Here is a 21,189-nt window from a genome sequence, read left to right as displayed (position 1 = left end):
GACACCGTAACAAAGCCTTTTGCAGATTAGGAACAGTCTAACCCATATCAGTAGATATTATGTGTTGAGGCCCAGGTACAGAAGCATCTGAGAATGGCAAGAATGCTCAATTTCACAGGGATGAAGATATAGTTCAAATATGGGGTTGTGTTGCCAAGAGGCAAATAGTACTTTTTCCTCTAGGGATTTCAGAACCAATGAACACACCGGAGTAGAAGGAAAAGTTTTATTCTTCCCAAATTACAAATATAAACAGAGAATAATAAAGTGTTATGTCCATGTCCCTTTCAGCTGCAAGAACCCCAGGTAGCAGCAGGTCAATTCCTGGGTGTCATCCAAAGTGCTCACCAGCATAAGAACATAAGAACATAAGAGAAGCCATGTTAGATCAGGCCAATGGCCCATCCAGTCCAACACTCTGTGTCACACAGTGGCAAAAAAATTTTATATATACACACACAGCATTCTGCATCATGACCTGAACTAAAGTTCCAAAGGTGAACAAAAACTCCTTTAACTTATAAATCATTACCAAGTGTGTGTGATTAAAACAATTTAGTGACTAGCCTTGAGTTGGAGTCTGTTTCAAGGTCAAGATAAAGTGCATTTAACCCCTTCCAGTCTGGTGCTGTCACACAGCAATCTAGGCACAGAGGGAGAAACTTGTGGCTCACCACACCATCGCCTCAAATTATAAATGTCTTTCCTGACTTTCATTCACTTCCTGGACTACCACTTGGACTTTTTTTTTTTTTTGAAGAAGCACTACATTGATTTGTATATAAAAGGACTCTTTTTGGTTGCACATCTTTCCAGGAGAACCTGGTCAAGTCAGCTTAAGAAATAAAATATAAAACATTAAATTTTATTAATTAAAACACAACATTAAAGCCTAGGCAGAACATAAAACAATAATTAAGCACCTTAAAATGAATAATAGTTTTCAGTGTAGACACACACTATAAAAATACTATTCAAGGAAAAGTTTGGCATAGAAAAGGCCTTTTTGGATATTTCTACACCACAGACTAATATAAGCCCTCTATTGTTTTTTCTGCTATGGATGCTCCCAATATTACATTTTAAAACACATATATTATTACCCTTATCTCTTAAGGTGCGTGTAACCCTTACCTCACTCAAGGTCACATACATGTCTGTTTCATTCCAAAGATGTGCATTTGGCAAAACACTGGAAATTGATCACACAACTGTCACAGTGATGTACACTGTGAATCTTTTCTTGCTTTCTTTGTAATCATCTTAAAACAGGAACAACTTGGGACTCACCAAGCCGAAGGCAACAATATTGTGGCATTACAGACGTCTGGCAGTCTTAAGCAAGAAGTAAACACATATTTTTATTCAGCCCTTATAAAGACATCAAGCCTTGTCACACCTTGTCTATGACCCCAGTGTCATAAAGAAAGCTATGGAAATTCAGGTAGACCAAATGCGTCATTCAGTGCTGCCTGACTTCAACAAAGCTAAGCTTCAGGCAAAGTGAATCAAAGAGTCAAAGACCTGGAGAACCATAGCAAAGAGTTAGCCCCCTTGCCCTATGTAAAAATATGATTACCATAGAAAGCTGACACTTTAAAAATGTCATTCAAGCTACTGCCCCCCCCAAGAGCATCTGCCTGCTTGCAACTGGCTATTTACATACATTGCATCACTAAATTGATGGGTTGGTGGGTTTTTCACCTCTGAAATGTTAGAGGAATCACCCATGTGATGAGCAGCTGTGCACTAACAAGCTTCCCACATGGAAGTAGCCACCATGGGAGGCCATTTAAAGTGACCACCATGTGGCAGCTACATCGTGCGCCCTGCAAGAGTTCTTTTTAACCTTCTTTTTGCTATCTTCTGGGCTTGGAACAGGGGTCACTAGGTATGTGTGTAGCAGGAGAACTTGTGGATTTCCTGCATTGTGTGTGGTGGGGGGGTTGGACTAGATGACCCTGGAGGTCCCTTTCAGCTCTATGGTTCTATGATTCTCTCTGCTAGACATTTGGCTTGCATCCTGTTTTGCAGATGAGCAGCAGTTTTACATTAAAACCTCCATCTTTTTGTTATAATTGAATGAAAGACTTGGGGCTTACCATACAACACCAGGGGAGAGGCATCACTTCAACAGGAGAAAATGGAAGCCACATGGGCAGAACCAACTGGATCTTTCCTGTTCAAATACTGAATTTCCTAATTCAGTAAGCGTGATTAGCTACAAAAGGTCCACATAGCTCTGGGCTTATGGACATTACTGTGACATCATCTGTTGTGCTCAGTACATGAAGATTTACAGGCTGTGTTGAGAGCTGACTGGTCATAAACCTGTAACAGCAGAAAGAAGGTGGGAAACAGGAGCTTCACCATGAGCATTGATTGCTGCCAGGCATGCTATCTTATATTCCATTTTGGAAGGTTTCATATACATTTCCTGTAACTGGAAATTACAGACAACTTCATTGCCGTAGGCAATATGCAGTCCAGTTCCTCCAAAAGCTTGCCCCAGTCAGCCAGAAGAACATATTCTTAAGGGCACCTCACTTGGCCTCCATTGGTCATTCAAATGGATTGGCTTTCTGTGACTATTTCCCTTGATCACCTGGGCTTTACAGAATAGAAATGTAATCTAATCTTGTTTTTGTTTTTTTAAAAAAAAAGCCTTACCCTTTGAAGACAAAATAAAGAACAGGAGAGGCTGCATGAAAGTGAAATTAATTTCTGCCTCTGGCGTAAATTACACTGTCTAGACATTAAGAAGAGCCCATTTGAACTATCCTTTGGCATTATCTCTTTAGGTCCAGAAGACATGAATCAACCAGACAGATCACTAGGCTGCTGGTATCCAAGGTTCATGCAGGTTCAGCAAGGCACAGCTAGGAAACATTATTTTAACCAGGAAACTATATGTATTCAAGATGAGAGATAACAGCTATTGGGGCCTTGCAGTGTTTTGTCTGTGCAGCTGCACTGATACAAGAGAGAGAAAAGACAATTTTGTCCCTTTCTCTCTCCTCAGTGCAGTTACCAACCTGCAGCATGACCATTAGTTCACACAAGCCCTGAAACCATGGGAATAAAACCCCCAGAGATGGAAAGGACAGCTGGGGGAGGGGATGTAGGAAAGATCCCCCATCCCTCCCACAACAGATTACTGGTTCCAACCCATGTGGAGAGGAGATACAGCATTATGCTACAGAAGTTCAAATTTGAACAATTCTATGAGAAAGGGGGCCACATCTGCACTGCATATTTGTGCCAGTTTTTAAGCTAGTTTAGCTGCCAGCATTGCATCCAAACAACTGGACGGGGCCTGTGCACTGAGGCTGCTTTACGGCCACAGATGCCCAGGGAGCTGGCAAGATACTATCATTCAGCTTCAGATGAGATGTTCCCACCACTCGCACTCATGTCTCAGACCAGTCCCTCCAAAAGCTTGCCCCAGCCAGTCATAAGAACAATAAAGCAGCACCATCCAGATTTGTTCCTTTCTGCTGGCAGGAGCACATAGAAGCCACCTGTGGAATGCTTCCCCCCTATACAAGTGCCTGATCCCCAACCAGGTCCCACCACCTGCTCAGCCCCCCCCCCCTTCCCCACTCAAGCTGAAGGGTATGTCTCATCTCCCTCCACCAAAGCATTTGCCCACCCAGTAGGTGACCAGGGGCAGCACCCCTAGAGATGCCAGGTTGACTGCTTGCTCTCAAGGAGGCTGCAAGCATGCATAGTATGTGGAGCATCAGTCCCTACTGTTGCTCCTCTGGGTAGGCCTTGGCCTGAAAATTGTGTCTGTCCTGCAAAGATGCCATGGGTGTGTGGATGGGAGCTTGGAGGTAGCTTGAATAATTGGAAGGGGGCATCACCCCCATAGTCCCCTGTATCTATGTGGGTGATTGGAGATGAGGGTTTAGCTATTTCAAAACTGCTGATGCAGAGGTTGCAAAAGGGTATTAAGTCCTGCATGGAACCTCTCACCAAGCAGAATGTCTACATTAGGGATGGGCACAAGGGGCTGGCTGCCTCCAGGAGGAGAGGGGAAGGAGGGGGAAAGCAGCTCAGCCACTCCTACCTCCTGTTCTTTTCTGGTCAGGAGCCCATGTGGCCACTTCTGAAATGTCCATGGTGATGTGTAGAGCTGTCATGCTCAAGGCCAAGCCTGACACTGTAGCTCTAGCTGGGGTTTCTGGGATACACAAATACAGTAACAATATGCACAGCAATAGGCACAGAGGCAAAGTCTACAAGCCAGCCCAGAGTCAGAGATCGAAGGTCCAGTCCAAGGGTCGGGGTAAGGAGAGTCAAAGGTTCAAGGGTCCAGTTCCAGGGCTTGGGAATAGGTGCAGCATACAGGATCTGAGACTCAGGCTGTAGGAGCAAGCACAAGTTACCAGACACAAGGTACAAGGCAGCAAGTCAAGATAGAGCTCTGTTTGCTAAGCAGGTCAGCTCACACAGGGGTGGCAAGAAAGGCTGCTTCCCCACCAAGCCTTGACCAGCATGTCATTTTTATCTGCCTCCTTTGCTGACTTACAGCAACTGCTACTTACAGTTGCATTCACCTTCCTACAGGTGCAGGTCTTTGGAGGACTGTCACTTAGAGGAGGGCAGGGAGCTGTTCCTGTTGGCAGCAGAGGAGAGGACTTGCAATAATTGGTTTAAATTAAGGGCGGGAAGGTACCTGCTGGATATTAGGAAAAACATTTTTTACAGTAAGAGTTGTTCGACAGTGGAATCAGCTACCTAGGAAGGTGGTGAGCTCCCCTTCACTGGCAGTCTTTAAGCAGCAGCTGGATAAACACTTGTCAGGGATGCTCTAGGTTGATCCTCCATTGAGCAGGGGGTTGGACTAGATGACCTGTATGACCCCTTCCAACTCTGTGATTCTATTATTCTATGCCTATGAATTGTGTTCCATTTATTCACTGAGCTACCAAGCCAGAAAAGAGACCATCTGGCTGGACTCTCATAAAGAAACCTCCCACTCCCATAAATATAATTGCCACAAGAGATGTTAGGGAAGTAAATCAGTATACCAACTAAAGCAAGCAAAACCCACAGGAGCACCTAAAATAAAACCCATGCATGCTGTGTTGTTGTGTTTCTTTTTTACAGGGTTGGGAGGGTGCCAGTGATGAATGGCAGCTGCAGCTCCCAAGGCTCTTTTGAGAATTCTTGGAGAACAGGTGAGGTGCCGGAAAATTGGAGTGGGCAAACGTCCCTATCTTCAAGAAGGGGGGAAAGGAGGATCTAGGTAACTACCGATCTTTCAGCTTGACATCTATACCTGAAAAACTTTTAAAACAAATAATCAAACAGTCAACCCTGATGGCTGTGATTACTAAAAGCCAGCATGGGTTTCTCAAGAACAAGTCATGTCAGACCAACCTTATCTCTTTTTTTAGAAAGTTACTACCTTGCTGGATCAGGGAAATGCTGTAGACATAGTTTATCTTGATTTCAGTAAGACTTTTGATAGTCTTCTACATACTATCCTTGTTGACAAGTTGGTAAAATGTGGTTTGAATCCTGTTAGTGTTAGGTGGATCTGTAACTGGCTGACAAATCACACACGAATAGTGCTTGGGAGAGGAGTGACAAGTGGAGTGCCTCAAGGATCTGCTCTGGGGCCTGTTTTGTTCAACATCTTCATAAATGACTTGGATGAAGGAACAGAAGGAATGCTTATTAAATTTGCAGATGATACTAAATTGGGAAGGGTTGCAAATACAGTAGAAGACAGAAGCAGAATACAGGATGATCTTGACAGGCTGGAAAACTGGACTAAAACCAATAAAATGAATTTTAACAAGAATAAATGTAAAGTTCTGCATTTAGATAGGAAAAATCCAATGCATAGTTATAGGATGGGGGAAACTTGTCTTGGCAGTAGTATATGTAAAAAGGATCTAGGGGTCTTAGTGGACCATACACTGAACATGAGTCAACAGTGTGATGCAATGGTTAAAAAGGCAAATGCCATTTTGGGCTGCATTAACAGAAGTGTAGTGTCCAGATCATGTGAAGTGATGGTATCGCTTTACTCTGCTCTGGTAAAACCTTGCCTAGAGTATTGTGTTCAGTTTTGGGCACCATATTTTAAGAAGGATATAGACAAGCTGGAACGGGTGCAGAGGAGGGCGACAAAGACTATGAGGGTTCTGGAGATTGAGTCCTATGAAGAAAGGCTGAAGGAGCTGGGTATGTTTAGCTTAGAGAGGAGGCAGCTGAGAGGTGATACGATCATAATCTTCAAATACTTGAAGGGCTGTCATATAGAGAATGGTGCAGAATTGTTTTCTGTTGCCCCAGAAGGTAGGACTAGAACCAACGGGTTGAAATTAAACCAGAAGTTTCCAGTTCAACATTAGGAAGAACTTCCTGACAGTGTGATTCCTCAGTGGAACAGGCTTCCTTGTGAGGTGGCGGGCTCTCTTTCCTTGGAGATGTTTAAACAGAGGCTAGATGGTCAGCTGACAGTAATGCAAATCCTGTGAATTTAGGGGGAGGTATTTGTGAATTTCCTGCATTGTGCAGGGGATTGGACTAGATGATCCTGGGGGTACCTTCCAACTCTATAATTCTATAATTATTCCTGCAAGCCAGTGAAGCTGAAAGTTGCAGACTGCAGAGAGAACTACATCTTGCTTTCTGAGGCCTTCCTCTGTGAAGTGGTATTAGTGTGTTCTTGCCCTGCCCTGGATAGCCCATGCTAATCTGATCTCCAGATTTTGGAAACTAAAAGCAGGGTTGACCCTGGCTGGTATTTGGATGCCAATCTCCAAGGAATACCAGAGACAAACCCTCTCTGAAATGCCACCTAGTGGTGCATAATGCTAAAAGAGCTAGAACTTCTCACTGCCAGACAATTTTAGGGTCTCCTAGCTATACTACACACACTGCAATATGATAATTATTATTGTATCAGTGTCTTGACACATCTGGCTGACTGTTTAGGTACTGGCTTACCAGCTTAGTTTGGTTTGGATACTCTGGTTTGACAAGTGTTGTATTGGGCTTGCCACATTGCCCCATGTTCTGCTGAGATTCTCTGGTTTGACTTGGTTCTGTTGGACTTGTTGGTTCTATTTGCATTTGGAGACTTTTGGCCAGTTGTTGCTGTTGTGTTTGGATACTGGCTTCTTTAACCTGGAGAAAGCATGGATTCTCTGCCCATAGCAAACAATGGAGACAAGTAAGATAGCTGGGGGCACCTTGTTCAAGAAGACTCAGTCTTCTTGGAACTGATGGGGCATTTAGGGGATAAGGAGGACTGGATTTTCCATAGTTTTGGTGTAAATTGGTTGATAAACAGTCATTCTAGCCCTCTGGAAAGAGTCCTCCTATACAGAATAATAGATCTGGAAAATTTCCAAACCCAAATCAGAATTCCAAAATGATGTGGGGAGACCCAAATACTCCAGAACACTTATATGAAACCTGTTCCTGAAATCTGAATCCAAATAATACCAGAGCAGGTTTTTTTAAGTGCGCATCACCATCCTCTTTACACATCATAGAGTACACAGGATGATCCAGGGTCCTCACGCTGTATCTTGTGCAACAGATATGAGTTGTGGCTTCTCAGCTTCCCTATTCAGATAGTGACTGTGGTGCACACAGAGACATAGCTTCATTCTTTCTCCCCCATGCCATTTTTGTGATATAACATTTGGCCTGATGGGAAAACCTATAAAGGAATACATGAGGGCAGGGCTTTTTTTGAGCAGGAATGCAGTTCTGGCTGCCTTGGCATCAGGGGGGTGGCCTAATATGCAAATGAATTTCTGCTGGGGAGTCTGAAGTCCCTTATCTATGCATACCATAGTCATAATCTCAACTGGGAATCACCAATGTGGGAAAAGAGGCAAATTTTACACAGGACACATCCCTAACCTGTGTATTCCATAATGTGTAAAGAGGCCACTTGAATGCATACAGAAGTAACAAAAGGATCCTTGGCCATTTCCTGCTGCATTCTAATAGTTTACACATACTGATCTTAAGCATACCTATGGAATTAAGTGTCACTGAAACCAGTGAGATTTATAACCAAGTCATTTATTTAGAACTGCAATAACAAACTAACTAGAGTTGCCATTTTCCCCACTGCTGGGGGTGGGGGTTGAGGGAGCAAAATGGTAGTCTTCTGATAGCACAACATCACCTCCAGCAATGTGGCCAGAAGGACATCACTGCATCATGGGACACTCTAGGAATCATCTGAACTCTATGGTTTATGTTTGTGTCAATCCTAGAGCACTCTACAGTACAGTAATGTCACTTCCAGACATTGTTGCCTTGGAAGATGGCCATTACAGTAAGTCTCACCCCTGCCAGTCTCCCAGGGGTCACCAGCTGGCTAGCAACCTACAGTCATCCCACTGTGTTAGAACACACCATTCCAAAAGTATAGCATGCCACTTCCAAGTACACTACACTCAGTTTGCTCATTTGCAGAGAAGTGCCAGTTCAGCACTTAAAATTGCAGTGATGCATCTGATGAGGCCTGTAAACTCTTAAAACAGATAGATCAATACATTCAGCTACTGAAAACACTTTTTGATTTATTCCTTTCTTAATAGATTTGCTCCACATATATCAAACTGTGGGAGAGAAATAGCTCAATACCCATTGTTATTAGAGACACAGTCAATCTTATCTCCACAACAACAGGTAGCCCATTAGACACAGACCTGCCAACTGCTGCTGCTCCATTACAGTACCAACCTCTTTTTTTTAATTACAGGCTGGAGTTTATCATCTTTGCTGCATGTTTTACAGCAGCAAAGCCTAATTCACTTTACACACCAAGTTTCTTCTCTCTCTGATTCCAGGTTCTGAGCAGCTATGATAAATGGCTATGCACAGAGTTAAACAAGCAGAACAACAAACTATTTCTGTGGCAAACATTAAGCCGTACACCAACAGGAAACTGTAGAAACATGCAAGAATGAACTACTGAAGAATGCCCCAAGTAAGAGTCCTGAAAAGTTTGTGTGAAATGCTGGACGGTCTCAGATTTCCATGGAACAGCATTTGAGTGGGATGGCCTGACAAAGATAAAAGTTCATAACCTCATAAAGACAAAGGCCTGGGTGATGGGGGGGGGCAACAGTGGCTCAAGCATTTTCTTGGCTTCTCAGTAGCTGGTTTTGGAAAATCTAAAGTACTGCCTTCCCCCATAAATGGCTACCTAGACACTAAAATCTTCTGGGGTGGTCCTTTCCTTTGTGCTTTGTCCTTCAGAACTACAATGGATAGGCATTTTCAGCAGCAGTGCTGTGAACAACATGGAATACCCAGCTGAAGAAGGTTCTTCTTGCCTATCTTTGCCTGTGGTTTGCTAACTGGGGAATCCTTCCCTGCTTTTGTCAAGCCTTTGGAGTTCAACATTCATCTACTCACTACTGTTACTAAATGAATGATTGATTGATTTATAATGCTGTCAGGTTTTGGTTTCTTTAAAAAAATCAATACAGTTATTTTGGTGCTTTTAATATGCTGTTTTTTCAGTCCTTTTATTCATTGTTCTTGCATTATATTGATTTACTCTCTATTGTGAGGCATGCTGTATAGCATTGAAGAGTGGGCTAAATATTGTTAATAAATACATCACTCAATTCAATAATTGTGCAGGCCACGTTTGCTTTAGTTCCCTGGTCTGTAAAATAGGAGGAAGGCATCATAATCTATGTCACATGAGGGATGAAGAAGGAATAACAGAACTATGAAGCAATTGCCACAGTTAAACATATTGTTAAGACAGCAAATCTACTAAGATTTTAATGCTATGTTAAATCATTTCTGTTCTCCAGACGTTTTAAAATATTGCTGTTTTTTGTAACTGGCTGGGCTTTATCTGGTCTTTCACATGTGCAGACACTTTCTTTGGATTGTGTTACGTTATTTTACTTGCTGTGCACCAGCCCTGGCAGCTAATATATTTTAATAAGCAAATATATTGTTTTCATTGCTATTCATCATAAGTTTACAAAAATTATGCTCTTATCAACCAATGCTTGCTCCTGAAAAGCGACGGCTGCACATTTTTAAAAATCATACCATATTTTATATGATAGCATATTTGGAGTGGGAGAATCTACCAAAGATAGGCTGAAACCTTCACTAATGGATAAGCCACATTTTCTTCCCCTGCATGCACAAGAAGGCATCTGCCAGCCCAGCCCAGTCATTCACATCCAGTTGCATCATTGATCACATACATCTGATAAAAGACCACTAGAACACAGCCCTCGTTCATCTTTTTGGCAGAATGTTATCAGAGGCATCTTGCAGTTGCTGCAGAAAGCAGCTTGGGTGTAGCAAGTCCACATAAAAATCCCACCCTGAATTCTTAGTCTTCCTGATAAATTGTCAGTGTGTGAATGTGTTGCATTTTGCTCAAAACTTCTTAGCTTCCCATTTCTTTGAGTCTTTTTTCTTTTTCTTCTGTGTTTTGACAAACAGCAGACTGAGCTCTCATTTTGTCTGCATTGCACCAGACATTTCCCCCTTTCATCTCTCTCCCCTCCCCCCGAATTAAACTGCCCAGACTGTCAGAAATCACTCAGATTCATCCCCCTCTTGCAAATTGCTGGTGCCATTAAGAAGTTTTAGCCTGTAAACTTAATGCTACCCTGACCTGGACAGCCCAGGCTAGCTTGATCTCATGAGATTGCAAAAGCTGAGCAGGGTCAGCCCTAGTTTGTATTTGGATGAAAGACCACCAAGGAATACCAGGGTCTATATGCAGAGGCAGGCAATGGCAAACTAGCTCTGGGCCTCTTGCTTTGAAAACTCTGTAAATTAACATAATGCTCTTATTCCTTCCCCCATGTGAATTCATATTTCAAAAGTGGAACAACAGTCTGCCCCAGGGGCTTTCCTGCTGATCTTATTAACTGGGGGCCCAAAGATCAGCCCCAAGGGCACCATTGCTTGGAAAGCATGATCACCTGACACCACTCTGAGTTTTCTTGTTTTCATTTAATTGCATATCCCAGATGCACTGACAGAAGGAAACAGGAAAGGGCTGATAAGTGGTGATATAGCTTGCACTTGGAGGCACAGATTTCTTCCCTGGTCCCACTGTGAACTGTATGTTCAACATTTTGGATAAAATCTCTTGCATCTGTACCAATGTACCTGTACCTCTTGCATCTGTACCAAGTCACAGTGACGGGATCTAGAATTGATGTATGCCCACCAAACACTTCGTGGTGCTCCTCATCCCCCACTGGTGTTCAGTTCAGTGGCAGGGGAAATTGGGAGGGGGAAATAGCATTGTGCAATGCTACAGCATCACTTCTGACTGCAAACTCAGAAGTGACATCACACAATGCAGTGTTCTAGGTTTATAGGCAGAAGTGACATCACAGCATTGTGCTACACTGATTTGCCCATCTCAATGCCCCAAATGTTCCTGCCACTTCTGGGTACCTTTTAGTTTATTCAGTCTGAGGATGCAGACTGGATTTTTTGACGTCTACCTACCACCTGTCACCCTGGTTGCTTAATCTGCCATGGCTGGCTGACTAGGGCCAGGAGAAAGTAAATGCCTCCTTAAGAGAAGGGATGGTTGCCCCTGACTTAAAACAGACAGTGCTGTGTCTGCTGCTGTAGAAATTACTCTGGATCTGGGGGATTTGAATAACTATTGTCCAGACTCAAATGGAGCATTATTGAGAAAAACAGTTGAAGAAGTGGTGGCTTGCAACTCCAAGAATTCCTGGACAAAGTGGGGTGTTTGAATCTTTTCTAGTCAGGTTTCAGTCCTAGGTATGGAACTGAAATAATCTTGGTCACCATAGTGGATTTGCTATCCCTGAAGATGGATGGAGTGTGACCCTGTTGATTCTCCTGAACCTCTTAGTGTCTTCCGATACTACGGTTCATGGTATCTTTCTGAACCACTTTAAGGGTTAGAATTGGAAGGCACTATTCCGCGATGTTTTCAGTCCTACCTCGAAGTGGTAGGTGCCGGAGACTTCTGCTGGGCCCCTTGAACTCTGTCCTATGTGGCTCACAGGGTTCCTTATTGTCCTCCATAATTTTTGACATTTACATGAAGCTGCATGGGGGGCTTATCTGAAGTATGAGGATGATAGTCAGCTCCATCTCACATATCTAGCAGATCTCAAGAACACTGTGAACCAGAGCTGGAGGTGGTTTGGGGATGTATGAGCCTATTAAAAAGAAATTTAATCCAAACAAAAAGGAGGCACTACTGGTAGGGGGAAGGACTGATTCTGGAACTGAGGTGTCTTCTGTTCTGGATAGACCCGCACTCTCTAAAAGAGCAGGTTTGTAACTTGGAGGGGTAGCCTCATCTTGGATAAGAAGGCAACAGTGGTGACTATGAGTGCCTTTGGCTGGTAAACCAAATGCAGCCTTCCCTGGGCAAAGAAAAAAAATCTTGCCGCTTTGATATATGCCTGGTAGCATCTGCATTAGACTACTGCAATATGCCATATGAGGGGTTGCTTTTGAAGAGTGTCCAGAAGCTACAATTAATACAGAATGTTGACTCCAGTGGATAGTAGGGACCATACCACTCCAGTCTTGTTCTACCTACATTGGCACCAATTCACTTTCAGGTCCAGTTCTAGGTGCTGGTATTGACCTTTTCAGCCCTATACAGCTTGGGGCCAGCAAACTCCCAAATGAACCTACCTGATCACTGTGGTCATTTTCTTTTGGTCCCCTTGCCATCTGACACTAGCTGGGTGGCAACCCAAGAAAGGGAGTTCTCAGTCATGGCAATGAAATTATGGAATTCCCTCCCCAGGGAGATTAGTGTCTTCCACTAGCAGGTGAATACATATGTTTTGTTTCACATTACCTCACTGAGGCCTATTATGCACAGATGTTTCCCCTCATTTTCACCGTGCATGCCCCATCAGGTTTTCTTTGTCCCTCTGCATTGATTTTCCTCCCTTTAGTGTTCAGACTTTCTGGTCACTGTTTTCATTTTCTGGTCACAGTGCTTTTGTGCTGATTTTCCCCTTGTTTCACTTCCAAGCCAAAGGCAATTCAAAAGTATACAGATTCCCTTGAAAAATTAATGGGACATCAGTAAAAATCCCCCCAAATTCTTTTTTTTAAATTTAGTGGCACAAGACTAAAAAAGCTCTCCAGAGCTTCTGCCAGAGAACTCTTCCCCCATACAAACTGCAGCCCTGTGCAAAGTGTGGTGGAGTTGCAGCTAACTTTACACAGGCACACATGCGTGCACACACACATGTTGCCAGCAACCACAGGTTGCAATGCCAGTGTCAGTGGGTTCTATCATACATTCTGCACTCAACATGTTTCCCCATACTATGATTTCATGTGACTCTAATTTTTCACAGTGGCTGATAACACAGCAGAGAATCCCCTAGTGCACTCAATGTGGAAAATGGAGCTTGTCTGTTAAAATTTTTTTTTTGTCAATTTCAACATTAGGGATTTCCCCCCTTTGCCTGCATTTCTTTCTGTTCCCTTTCATTCAGTGAACTGATGCAAAAACGCATGTGCAAAACCTGAACCACAAGGGTTTAAATGGAAGGTGCTTGTTGGATGCTACTGTGCAGCAGCTATAGGGCAATTGAGTAAATTAAAAAAAAAATTTGAATGCCACCCTCCACACAATGACATTCCACCCCAATTTAGAAAAGTGGGGGGGGGGGGGTAATCTCAGCTACAGAATAAATACACCAGTGGAAAAAGAATGCTGCATAAGGCATCACAGAATCCAAACTCAAGATTAAAGGCTTACTGTGCTGAAAATCTGCAGTCAGAGATCTATGTGTAATGGGTCTGACCCTCCCTTGGGTTTGTGCTTTATTTAATTAGCTTTAATTATTCCACATGAACATATTTTTAAAGTTTGCTTTAATATTTTTTTTTACTGTCCACTACCTTTGAGACCCCTGGGGCCCTAAACTGGGTTTTAAATAAATAGATAAAATTGTGGCACATTGCAACTAGGAATCCAGTCTAACATTAAACAGTTGGCTGATGGCTCTTAGGCACAAGGTCTTTTGTCTGCCTGAGATCTATGTATCATATGCATATATCATAAACATATAAAGTGTCTTTCCTGGATCGGGTATATTCGAGTCCCAAGGCACTTTGCCTTGATCACTGTTTTTAATGTCCGAATTTTGTATATGTTGTGAGTTTGTTCACCTCCTCAGATCCCCTAGGGCCATGTCTGGGCCAAGGCCTTCAAAATGTCCATTCAGCCACAGCATCAACCTGCTCTTTTTTGGTTATGGATCCCAGCCTCCAGGTGGGACCTGGGTATCCCTCAGAATTGCAGCTCATCTTCAGATTACACAGAGTGGTCTCCCTGAAGAAAATGGACAATTTGGGGATAGATTCTATGGCACTGAGGTCTTTGTCCTCCCCAGGCTCCATCCCCAAATCTCCAGGAGTTCCCAGCTTGGATCTTGCAACCCTATTTTTGGTGGCGGCTCCAGTCGGAAGCTGGGTTCTGGTAGTCGGCTCAAGGTTGACTCAGCCTTCAAGTCTTCCGAGGTCAGTAAAATGAGTACCCAGCTTGCTGGGGGTAAAGTGTAGATGACTGGGGAAGGCAATGGCAAGCCACCCAGTAAAAAGTCTCCCGTGAAAATATCCTGATGTGACATCACCCCATGGGTCGGTAACAACCCGGTGCTTGCACAGGGGGACTACCTGGTAGAAACACAGCATAAAACTATTTTAACAAATTAACTGAAGAATTAGTAGGCATTCAGAGATAATGTAATGTACTTTTGGGTGTTGGTTGTGGATTAATTTTTAGAGTCCTGGAACCTGAGGGATCTGTGTTCAAACTCCTGTTCAACCATAAAGCTCAAGTGATGACCCTGGGACAGTCATTCTCTTTCAGCTGACCTACCTCACAAGTTAGACAGAGTGAGGGATAAGGGACCCATGTATACTGTCTGAACTCATCAGAGGAGATGTAGGATGCAATAGTTTGACATATGTCCTCACCTTCTCCCTGATTCTGGCATTCTCAAAGTTATCTGCAATGCACACAGATTAAAAACAAGTTCTCCAGTGGACACAGCACTATGTTATCCCAAGCCAAATAATAAATGTAAGTCAATGGGGGGGTTAATCCTTTTATTTCCTAGATTTTTTCCCTTCCTTTTACCAAGATCTATATATACCTGTTAATATGTAGATATGCACCACTGACAAATAAAGGAAGTGAATGAGCTAGAAAACAGACACAGCTGGATATGCAATTAACTTTTCTGCCAGGAGAAATCAACAAAAGGCAATAGGTAAGGGAAGCAGTGGCAATGGCAGAGTGTGGAGAAGTTTTGCTTTTCACACATCTTTATAGCTTGCTCAGTGCTATACTAAAAATTTTGTGAGGTTTTAAAAAGGTTTTAAAAATATCTTTTAAAAATAACTAATCCTTTTTGCGAAGAGGCCAAATTTTCCAATGGCTGTCTACTGCTCTCTTTTGAGAATGGAATTTCATTTTGACATGACTACTCTAGATTTTTCTCTCACCTAGACAAGGCCAAGCTAGCCTGATCTCATCGGATCTCAAGTTAAGCAGGGTTGGCCACCAAGGAAGTCCAGGGCTACTACACTGAGGCCGGCAATGGGAAACCAACTCTGAATGTTTCTTGCTTTATAAACCCTACGAGGTCACCATAAGTCCACTGAAACTTGATGGCACATTCTTCCACCACTCTTGACTGGCTCTTCTTTGCACTATAAGTCCAATAAAGCAAATAGTCTCCATAGCTAGGTAGCAAATTCCATGCATAATGTTAAATGATATTATGTAGTCAGTAAGATTTTAACATTGGAAATATGTTATGTGAATCACATGAGCCAAGATTCCAACAGTGCAGTCCTCAGCAGAGTCACAGCCAAGACCAGCCCTGCCACTAGGCAAACTAGGTGGTTGCCTAGGGCACCAGCCTTCTGGGGCACCAAATTGAGCACCCCCATGTGACTCAGTGACATTATAAGTGCAGGAGGGGGTGCCAGAAGTTAGCCTTGTCTAGGGTGCCTAACGGTCCAAGGCTGGCCCTGGTTACACCCTTCAAGGTCTACAGGCTACAAAGGGTGTAAATCTCTTCAGGATTACACTGTAAACCAGGGAACATCCAAACTATATTTGATTACACAGTCAAACCCTTTACTAACATGATTTTGCCACCACTTGTCATATACACCAGCTTCATACAAATGCAGATTAAAATTTGAGAGATGCCCCACCCACCCAAGGGAAAAATAACTAATGTTTGCCATTGGCAAAAAGAAACATGAAAACAGCCAAAGTGGGGTGGGGGGAGGGGTGAGCTGTCATCATGTTAGGTTTTTTTAGCTGGAATGTTTGCCCCCTTTTCAAAAAGGTATGGCTGATAGTAGTTCTCAGATCTTCAGGATAAATGTTTCAGACAACTGCTGGGTGTCCAATTTTAACTTGGCAATTACTTGAGCATCATTCCTTGCAATTCCGGAACAGTCCATGCCTTGAAAGTTGCCTTACTCCAATTCACTTCACTTTCTGTTTCATCTTATGCAGATGGTGTGGCACAGAGTATGAAGTCATCACTGATCACATGCAGGTTGTTCTACATGGCATGTCACCCAAAGGAAATGTGCTGCATGCAAGCTTAGATAACACAAGGAAGCACCAGGGCATGGTGGAAGGAAGCCTGTTATTATCATACAAAACTGCCAGGAAACTTTTGGTTGGTTGCATTTCACTTGTTATGTTAATGTTCTCCTTCTGCCCTGCTGGCTCTTTCATATAGCCAGGTATCCAAATGTCACCAATATTAACCTATGAAAATCTTTCCTGTAGGCTTTGGGTCAGGGCTGATTATCAGGGACCAGAGAGAAATAAATAACATCTGACAGAGATCACCAACTTTATGGTACACTACTGCATGTTGTCTCTGAAAACTGAAAACTTAAATAGGTCCACAATACAATGGCCAGGCTATTGTCAGGGGTTGGATAAAGGGACTTTGTCCAAAAAGACCCCTCTGCTGAAAGATCTGTACTGGCTACTTTTTGCATAGAATATAAATTGCTGGCCTTTATCTTTAAGTTCATAAGTGGTTTGGGGCAAAGTACTTGAAGGGCTGCCTTCTCCTGTACTGTCAATCTCACTGGTTAAAAGATCTGCCTCCCAAGCCCTGCTCTCTGTCCTCTACTTCTTCAGCCTGCAGAAGTAAGATGGAGAACAGCTGTGGACAGGTTTTTTGCAATGGTGGCTTTGGAATGCCCTTGCTCTTGAAGCTCACCTGGTATGTATCTTAGTGTCTTTTAAGTGTCATATTCTTTTTATTCAGGCTTTTAACTCCCTCCCCCTTTTTAGTCATTTTATGGTCAGCTTCTAGCCTAGGGAATGCTTTACAGATTTTTTTAGATTGCTTAACAGTTGTTATATGCCATTTTTAATGCTCCAGGCTTTTTAAATATTGACAACTTGTGCTGTTGTTTTTATGATTTTATGGTATTGTTTTTATCTGTGAATTGCCTTGAGCAGGTCTCTGAAGAGGTGACATATTACAGCTGTGAATAAATAGATATTGGACTTTAAAAAGGTAGAAAGGCTTTATAACTCTACAAATTATGCACCAACACTTCTGATGTGATAAACCATAAGATATAGATTATGTGTTCTTTAAAATGGTAGCTGATTTCTCCCAATGACACAAGCACCAGACTGTATATGCAATGCCACAAGATTTTTCATGCCATCACTAACCATCCTTATATGGGCTGACTGGTGGCATACTAAATAGTTTTGTGCCCATGCAGAACAACCCAGATGTCCCATGTCAATGTGTACTTGGCAGTTTGCATGGGACAGTGACTGTCTCAACTATTCATCAGCCACAAGTGCTCCCATAAGTAGCTTCACACTGGTGGAAGCATCTCTTCTATTTGTTCTGAGCCATATGAAAGAAAGAGATTTCAGATCTCTAAGGAATGTGCAATATGATCTTTACCTTTGGAAGGGATGCAAGAATATCTGTGAGAGAAGTTTTAGGTGGATAGCCATGTTGGTCTCCAGTAGAACAGAAAGATTCGAGTCCAGTAGCACCTTAAAGACTAACAAGGTTTCCAGGATATAAACTTTTACAAGTCAAAGCTCCATCAAGAATGGAGAGAAGGCATACTCAGTGGATCCTTAGCAAAGCACAGAACCTTGGTTCTACAAGAATTCCAGATTCTGTACCATATAACCCACATTTCCCATAAAAATGCCAACCTTCTGGCAATCAAGTTCCATAATATAATCACAGTTTAACCAGTGCAGTCCTTACTGCAGGTGCACACCTTATCATATGCATGTGAGAACTGCTTGAGATGTACAAGGCAACAAGCCCTGGACAACTCTTCCTAGCACCAGTCCTCCACAGATTCCCTAGTTTCCACTACCTGTAACTCTTTTCACTGCAGACTTGGCTCTTCTCCAGCCTAATCAAGCTCCATCTGTGCTCCTCTATCTACCAGGTTCTGGATCATTCCAGCTTTTTCAGAGGCACTTGCAATACTTTGGAGTCAAGCAAGGCTCAAGAGGTTGACCAAATCCTAGCAAACAGCAAATATCACATGGAGCTCTTGGCAAGTAGCTTGTCTAAATCAGGGCACTGTTTGTAGTATGCTGGGAACAGTGGATAATTTAGTTCCTCTAAGGCAAGAGACCAGCTACCTGAGACATAAGCCTCAGCAATCAGGGTACCCTGCTGAAGTCACAGCATCCATCCCAATCGCCAGCAGATAGAGAGCAATCAATGAGAACATGGGTTCCAATAAGCAATCTGAAGTGCGAAGTTGGTGAATGTTCCACTTTTTGCCCAGGAAACTGTATTCTTTCAGATATTTCCCTTCCCATGTCCCATAGTACGTCCAGCTGTCTCATAAACTGGGCTTAGCCCTACAACCTGTTTCTGAATGCAAAATTCACATCTGTTTTGATTTCATGTGCACCTAAAAACAAAATGCCAGTGAATGTCTACAAAGCACAGAACCCATACTAGTGAGGGAAACTCAGAATTTGGCACCTGGGGATAAAGCATGCAATTGGACAAGCATCCAGGCTATGACAATCACACACACTCTCTCTCACTCTCCCTTTAGAAATTAATCTGTGATCATGAGATTACAGGGATTTGTTTTCTTTCCGAACCTGGAAATGATTTGCTGACCCACAAGGAAAGTCTCCATAAGCCATAAAGTAACACAAAACAGTTCTGATCCATGTATACATATATATAGCTCTTCCAGGAACATATGTTCAAGGATTGTTGATTTTCAAGTAAACCTCTGAACAGCCAAGAAAATTCAGATTAAGCAACTATGAATGAGACGTGTAGCTTTCAAAGGATGCAATGAAGAATTCACTACTATAGGCATGAATACCCTGGACAGAAACTCTCCCTTATCCTGGGGAGTTCATGGCTATTTGCAAAGTGGCCAAGAAAACATTCTATTAAGAACATAATGACAAATCTATAGGATCCAACAACATTCACTTTCAAGCAGTGGCCAGCCAATACTTCTGCAAGGCTTACAAGAAGGGCATGAAGAAAACAACCCTTTTTTGTTTGCTCCCTTACAAATAAATTCCAGCTACGTAGAGTTTCCATAGGCAATATCCTCCTTATCTTCCAATTTAAATACATATATTAAACAGGGTTCTGCACTTCAGGAAAGGAAAAATGGCTCCCCCTAAACATTGGAGCAGTTTGACTTTGTGTTAAAAGGAGACACATTGCTTTTAAGGTAGTCAAGCCTACCCCCAATCTCAGAGCTATAAAACTCTGAAAATAACCCTCTGTTAGCCACACCACTGCATTGCATTCACTTTTAGAGAAACTAAACTCAGTTAATGAGTGATATACACTTTTTCTTGCTTAAATCAAGAACAAACCATTGAACATTTATCTTTAAAGTACGCTACAGGCATCTCTGTATATCTTCATTACAACAAATGCATTCTCTTCCAATGCATAGGGAGAATGTTTTTCCACTCCCCTCCTCCCAGTTCCTTTGATTACTATTTTATTTAGAGCAGGCAACTTGCAGCTTGCCATTTCAGTGCCAGGAAGCACATTTTCCTCTTTCTGAACTCTGCATCACGCTACACTCTCCCTTTCCAGTTCTAGTCTTGTAGCTTTCCCTGCAGAACTTACTGTTTTCAACAGGTTTCTTGTGAGTCAGAACTCCTTGACAACACAAGTCTGCAAGAAACCAAATGAGATGAAGACAAATGCCTGGTACAAGGTGGCAAGCAGGGCATTTGCACAAGCTCCTTCCCCTTGAGCATCATGTGAAGAGGGATAGTAGGAAAGCCCTTCCCTGTAGAACAGGGGGCACTGTACCTGGCTCAGGGACACTGAGGTCTGGAGAGAAGAGGAGGAACTCCTTGCAGGTGTCCAAGTCCAGTCTGGGTAGACTCTTCTTACGGCAGAGGTCAGTGACAATCCGAGCTGCTGTCTGACACTGGTTGTCCACTTTAGCAGCACTCATTTCCCAAAGCACATCTCCCTTTGCCAACTACCTGGGCTGACTAGGAAAGATCAAAAAGGGGAAGAGAGAATCACAGCAACAGTGTCACACACCCCAGGACTCCACTAGTGCATTCATGTCATCTTGCTGCCTCTCTGCCCAAGAGGGACCCCAGGGATGGAGGCAGTGGTCAGGGCTCAGGGCTTGACAACCTCTGGCCACTTTCCCCAAACCACAGCTTGCTGCAAACCAGCCAGTGCCTTCTGATTGTCTTGTTGCATCCGATACCAAAGAGCTGTATTTACTGCCAAGGCGTGTTCTGCACAACGATCCTCCTCCCCAATTCTATCTCATGCTCTCTTTGCATAGTTGCAAAGCCTCATTACAGAGAAATTTTTAACCCCTTTATTGCTCTACCTTCTTTTCCAGGTGCCAGAAGAGAGATTTACAGCTACATGTGCAAAGGAGTGAAGTAGCCAGTGCACACGGGGGAAAAAAGAGCATTACAATCTTCCTTACGGTGCAGAACAGCTTGTCACAACAGAGAGCTGAAGCTGAGCAACACGATTGGCTCCTGCACACGCTGTTTCCAGCACAAGGGAGGGAACAGGTTTTATTTACTGGCTCATCCCAGCCCTAACATGCTAAATTGCAGATTGCTAATAGGGTGCCAGACCCATTTTGTGTTTGGTAATTAGA

General features: G+C 43.0%; 1 protein-coding gene across 2 annotated transcripts in view; it reads right to left on the bottom strand.

Moving 5' to 3' along the window:
* The window catches only part of SYT6 (synaptotagmin 6), a 258,819-nt gene extending 237,891 nt beyond the window's left edge, over window positions 1-20,928 (bottom strand). Inside the window, exon 1 of one of the 2 annotated variants that reach the window (XM_060231185.1) lies at window positions 20,364-20,928. In XM_060231185.1, the coding sequence (XP_060087168.1) occupies window positions 20,364-20,511 (148 nt within the window). In that variant the 5' untranslated portion in view covers window positions 20,512-20,928. The remainder of the gene's footprint in view (window positions 1-20,363) is intronic. The other variant, XM_060231184.1, reaches the window with a different exon arrangement.
* Between the last annotated feature and the right edge of the window lie 261 nt (window positions 20,929-21,189).

Source organism: Heteronotia binoei, chromosome 2, assembly GCF_032191835.1.
Source record: "Heteronotia binoei isolate CCM8104 ecotype False Entrance Well chromosome 2, APGP_CSIRO_Hbin_v1, whole genome shotgun sequence".
Taxonomy (NCBI): domain Eukaryota; kingdom Metazoa; phylum Chordata; class Lepidosauria; order Squamata; family Gekkonidae; genus Heteronotia; species Heteronotia binoei.
Note: the sequence above shows the minus strand (reverse complement) of the source record. Positions and strands in the feature narration are given on the sequence as shown.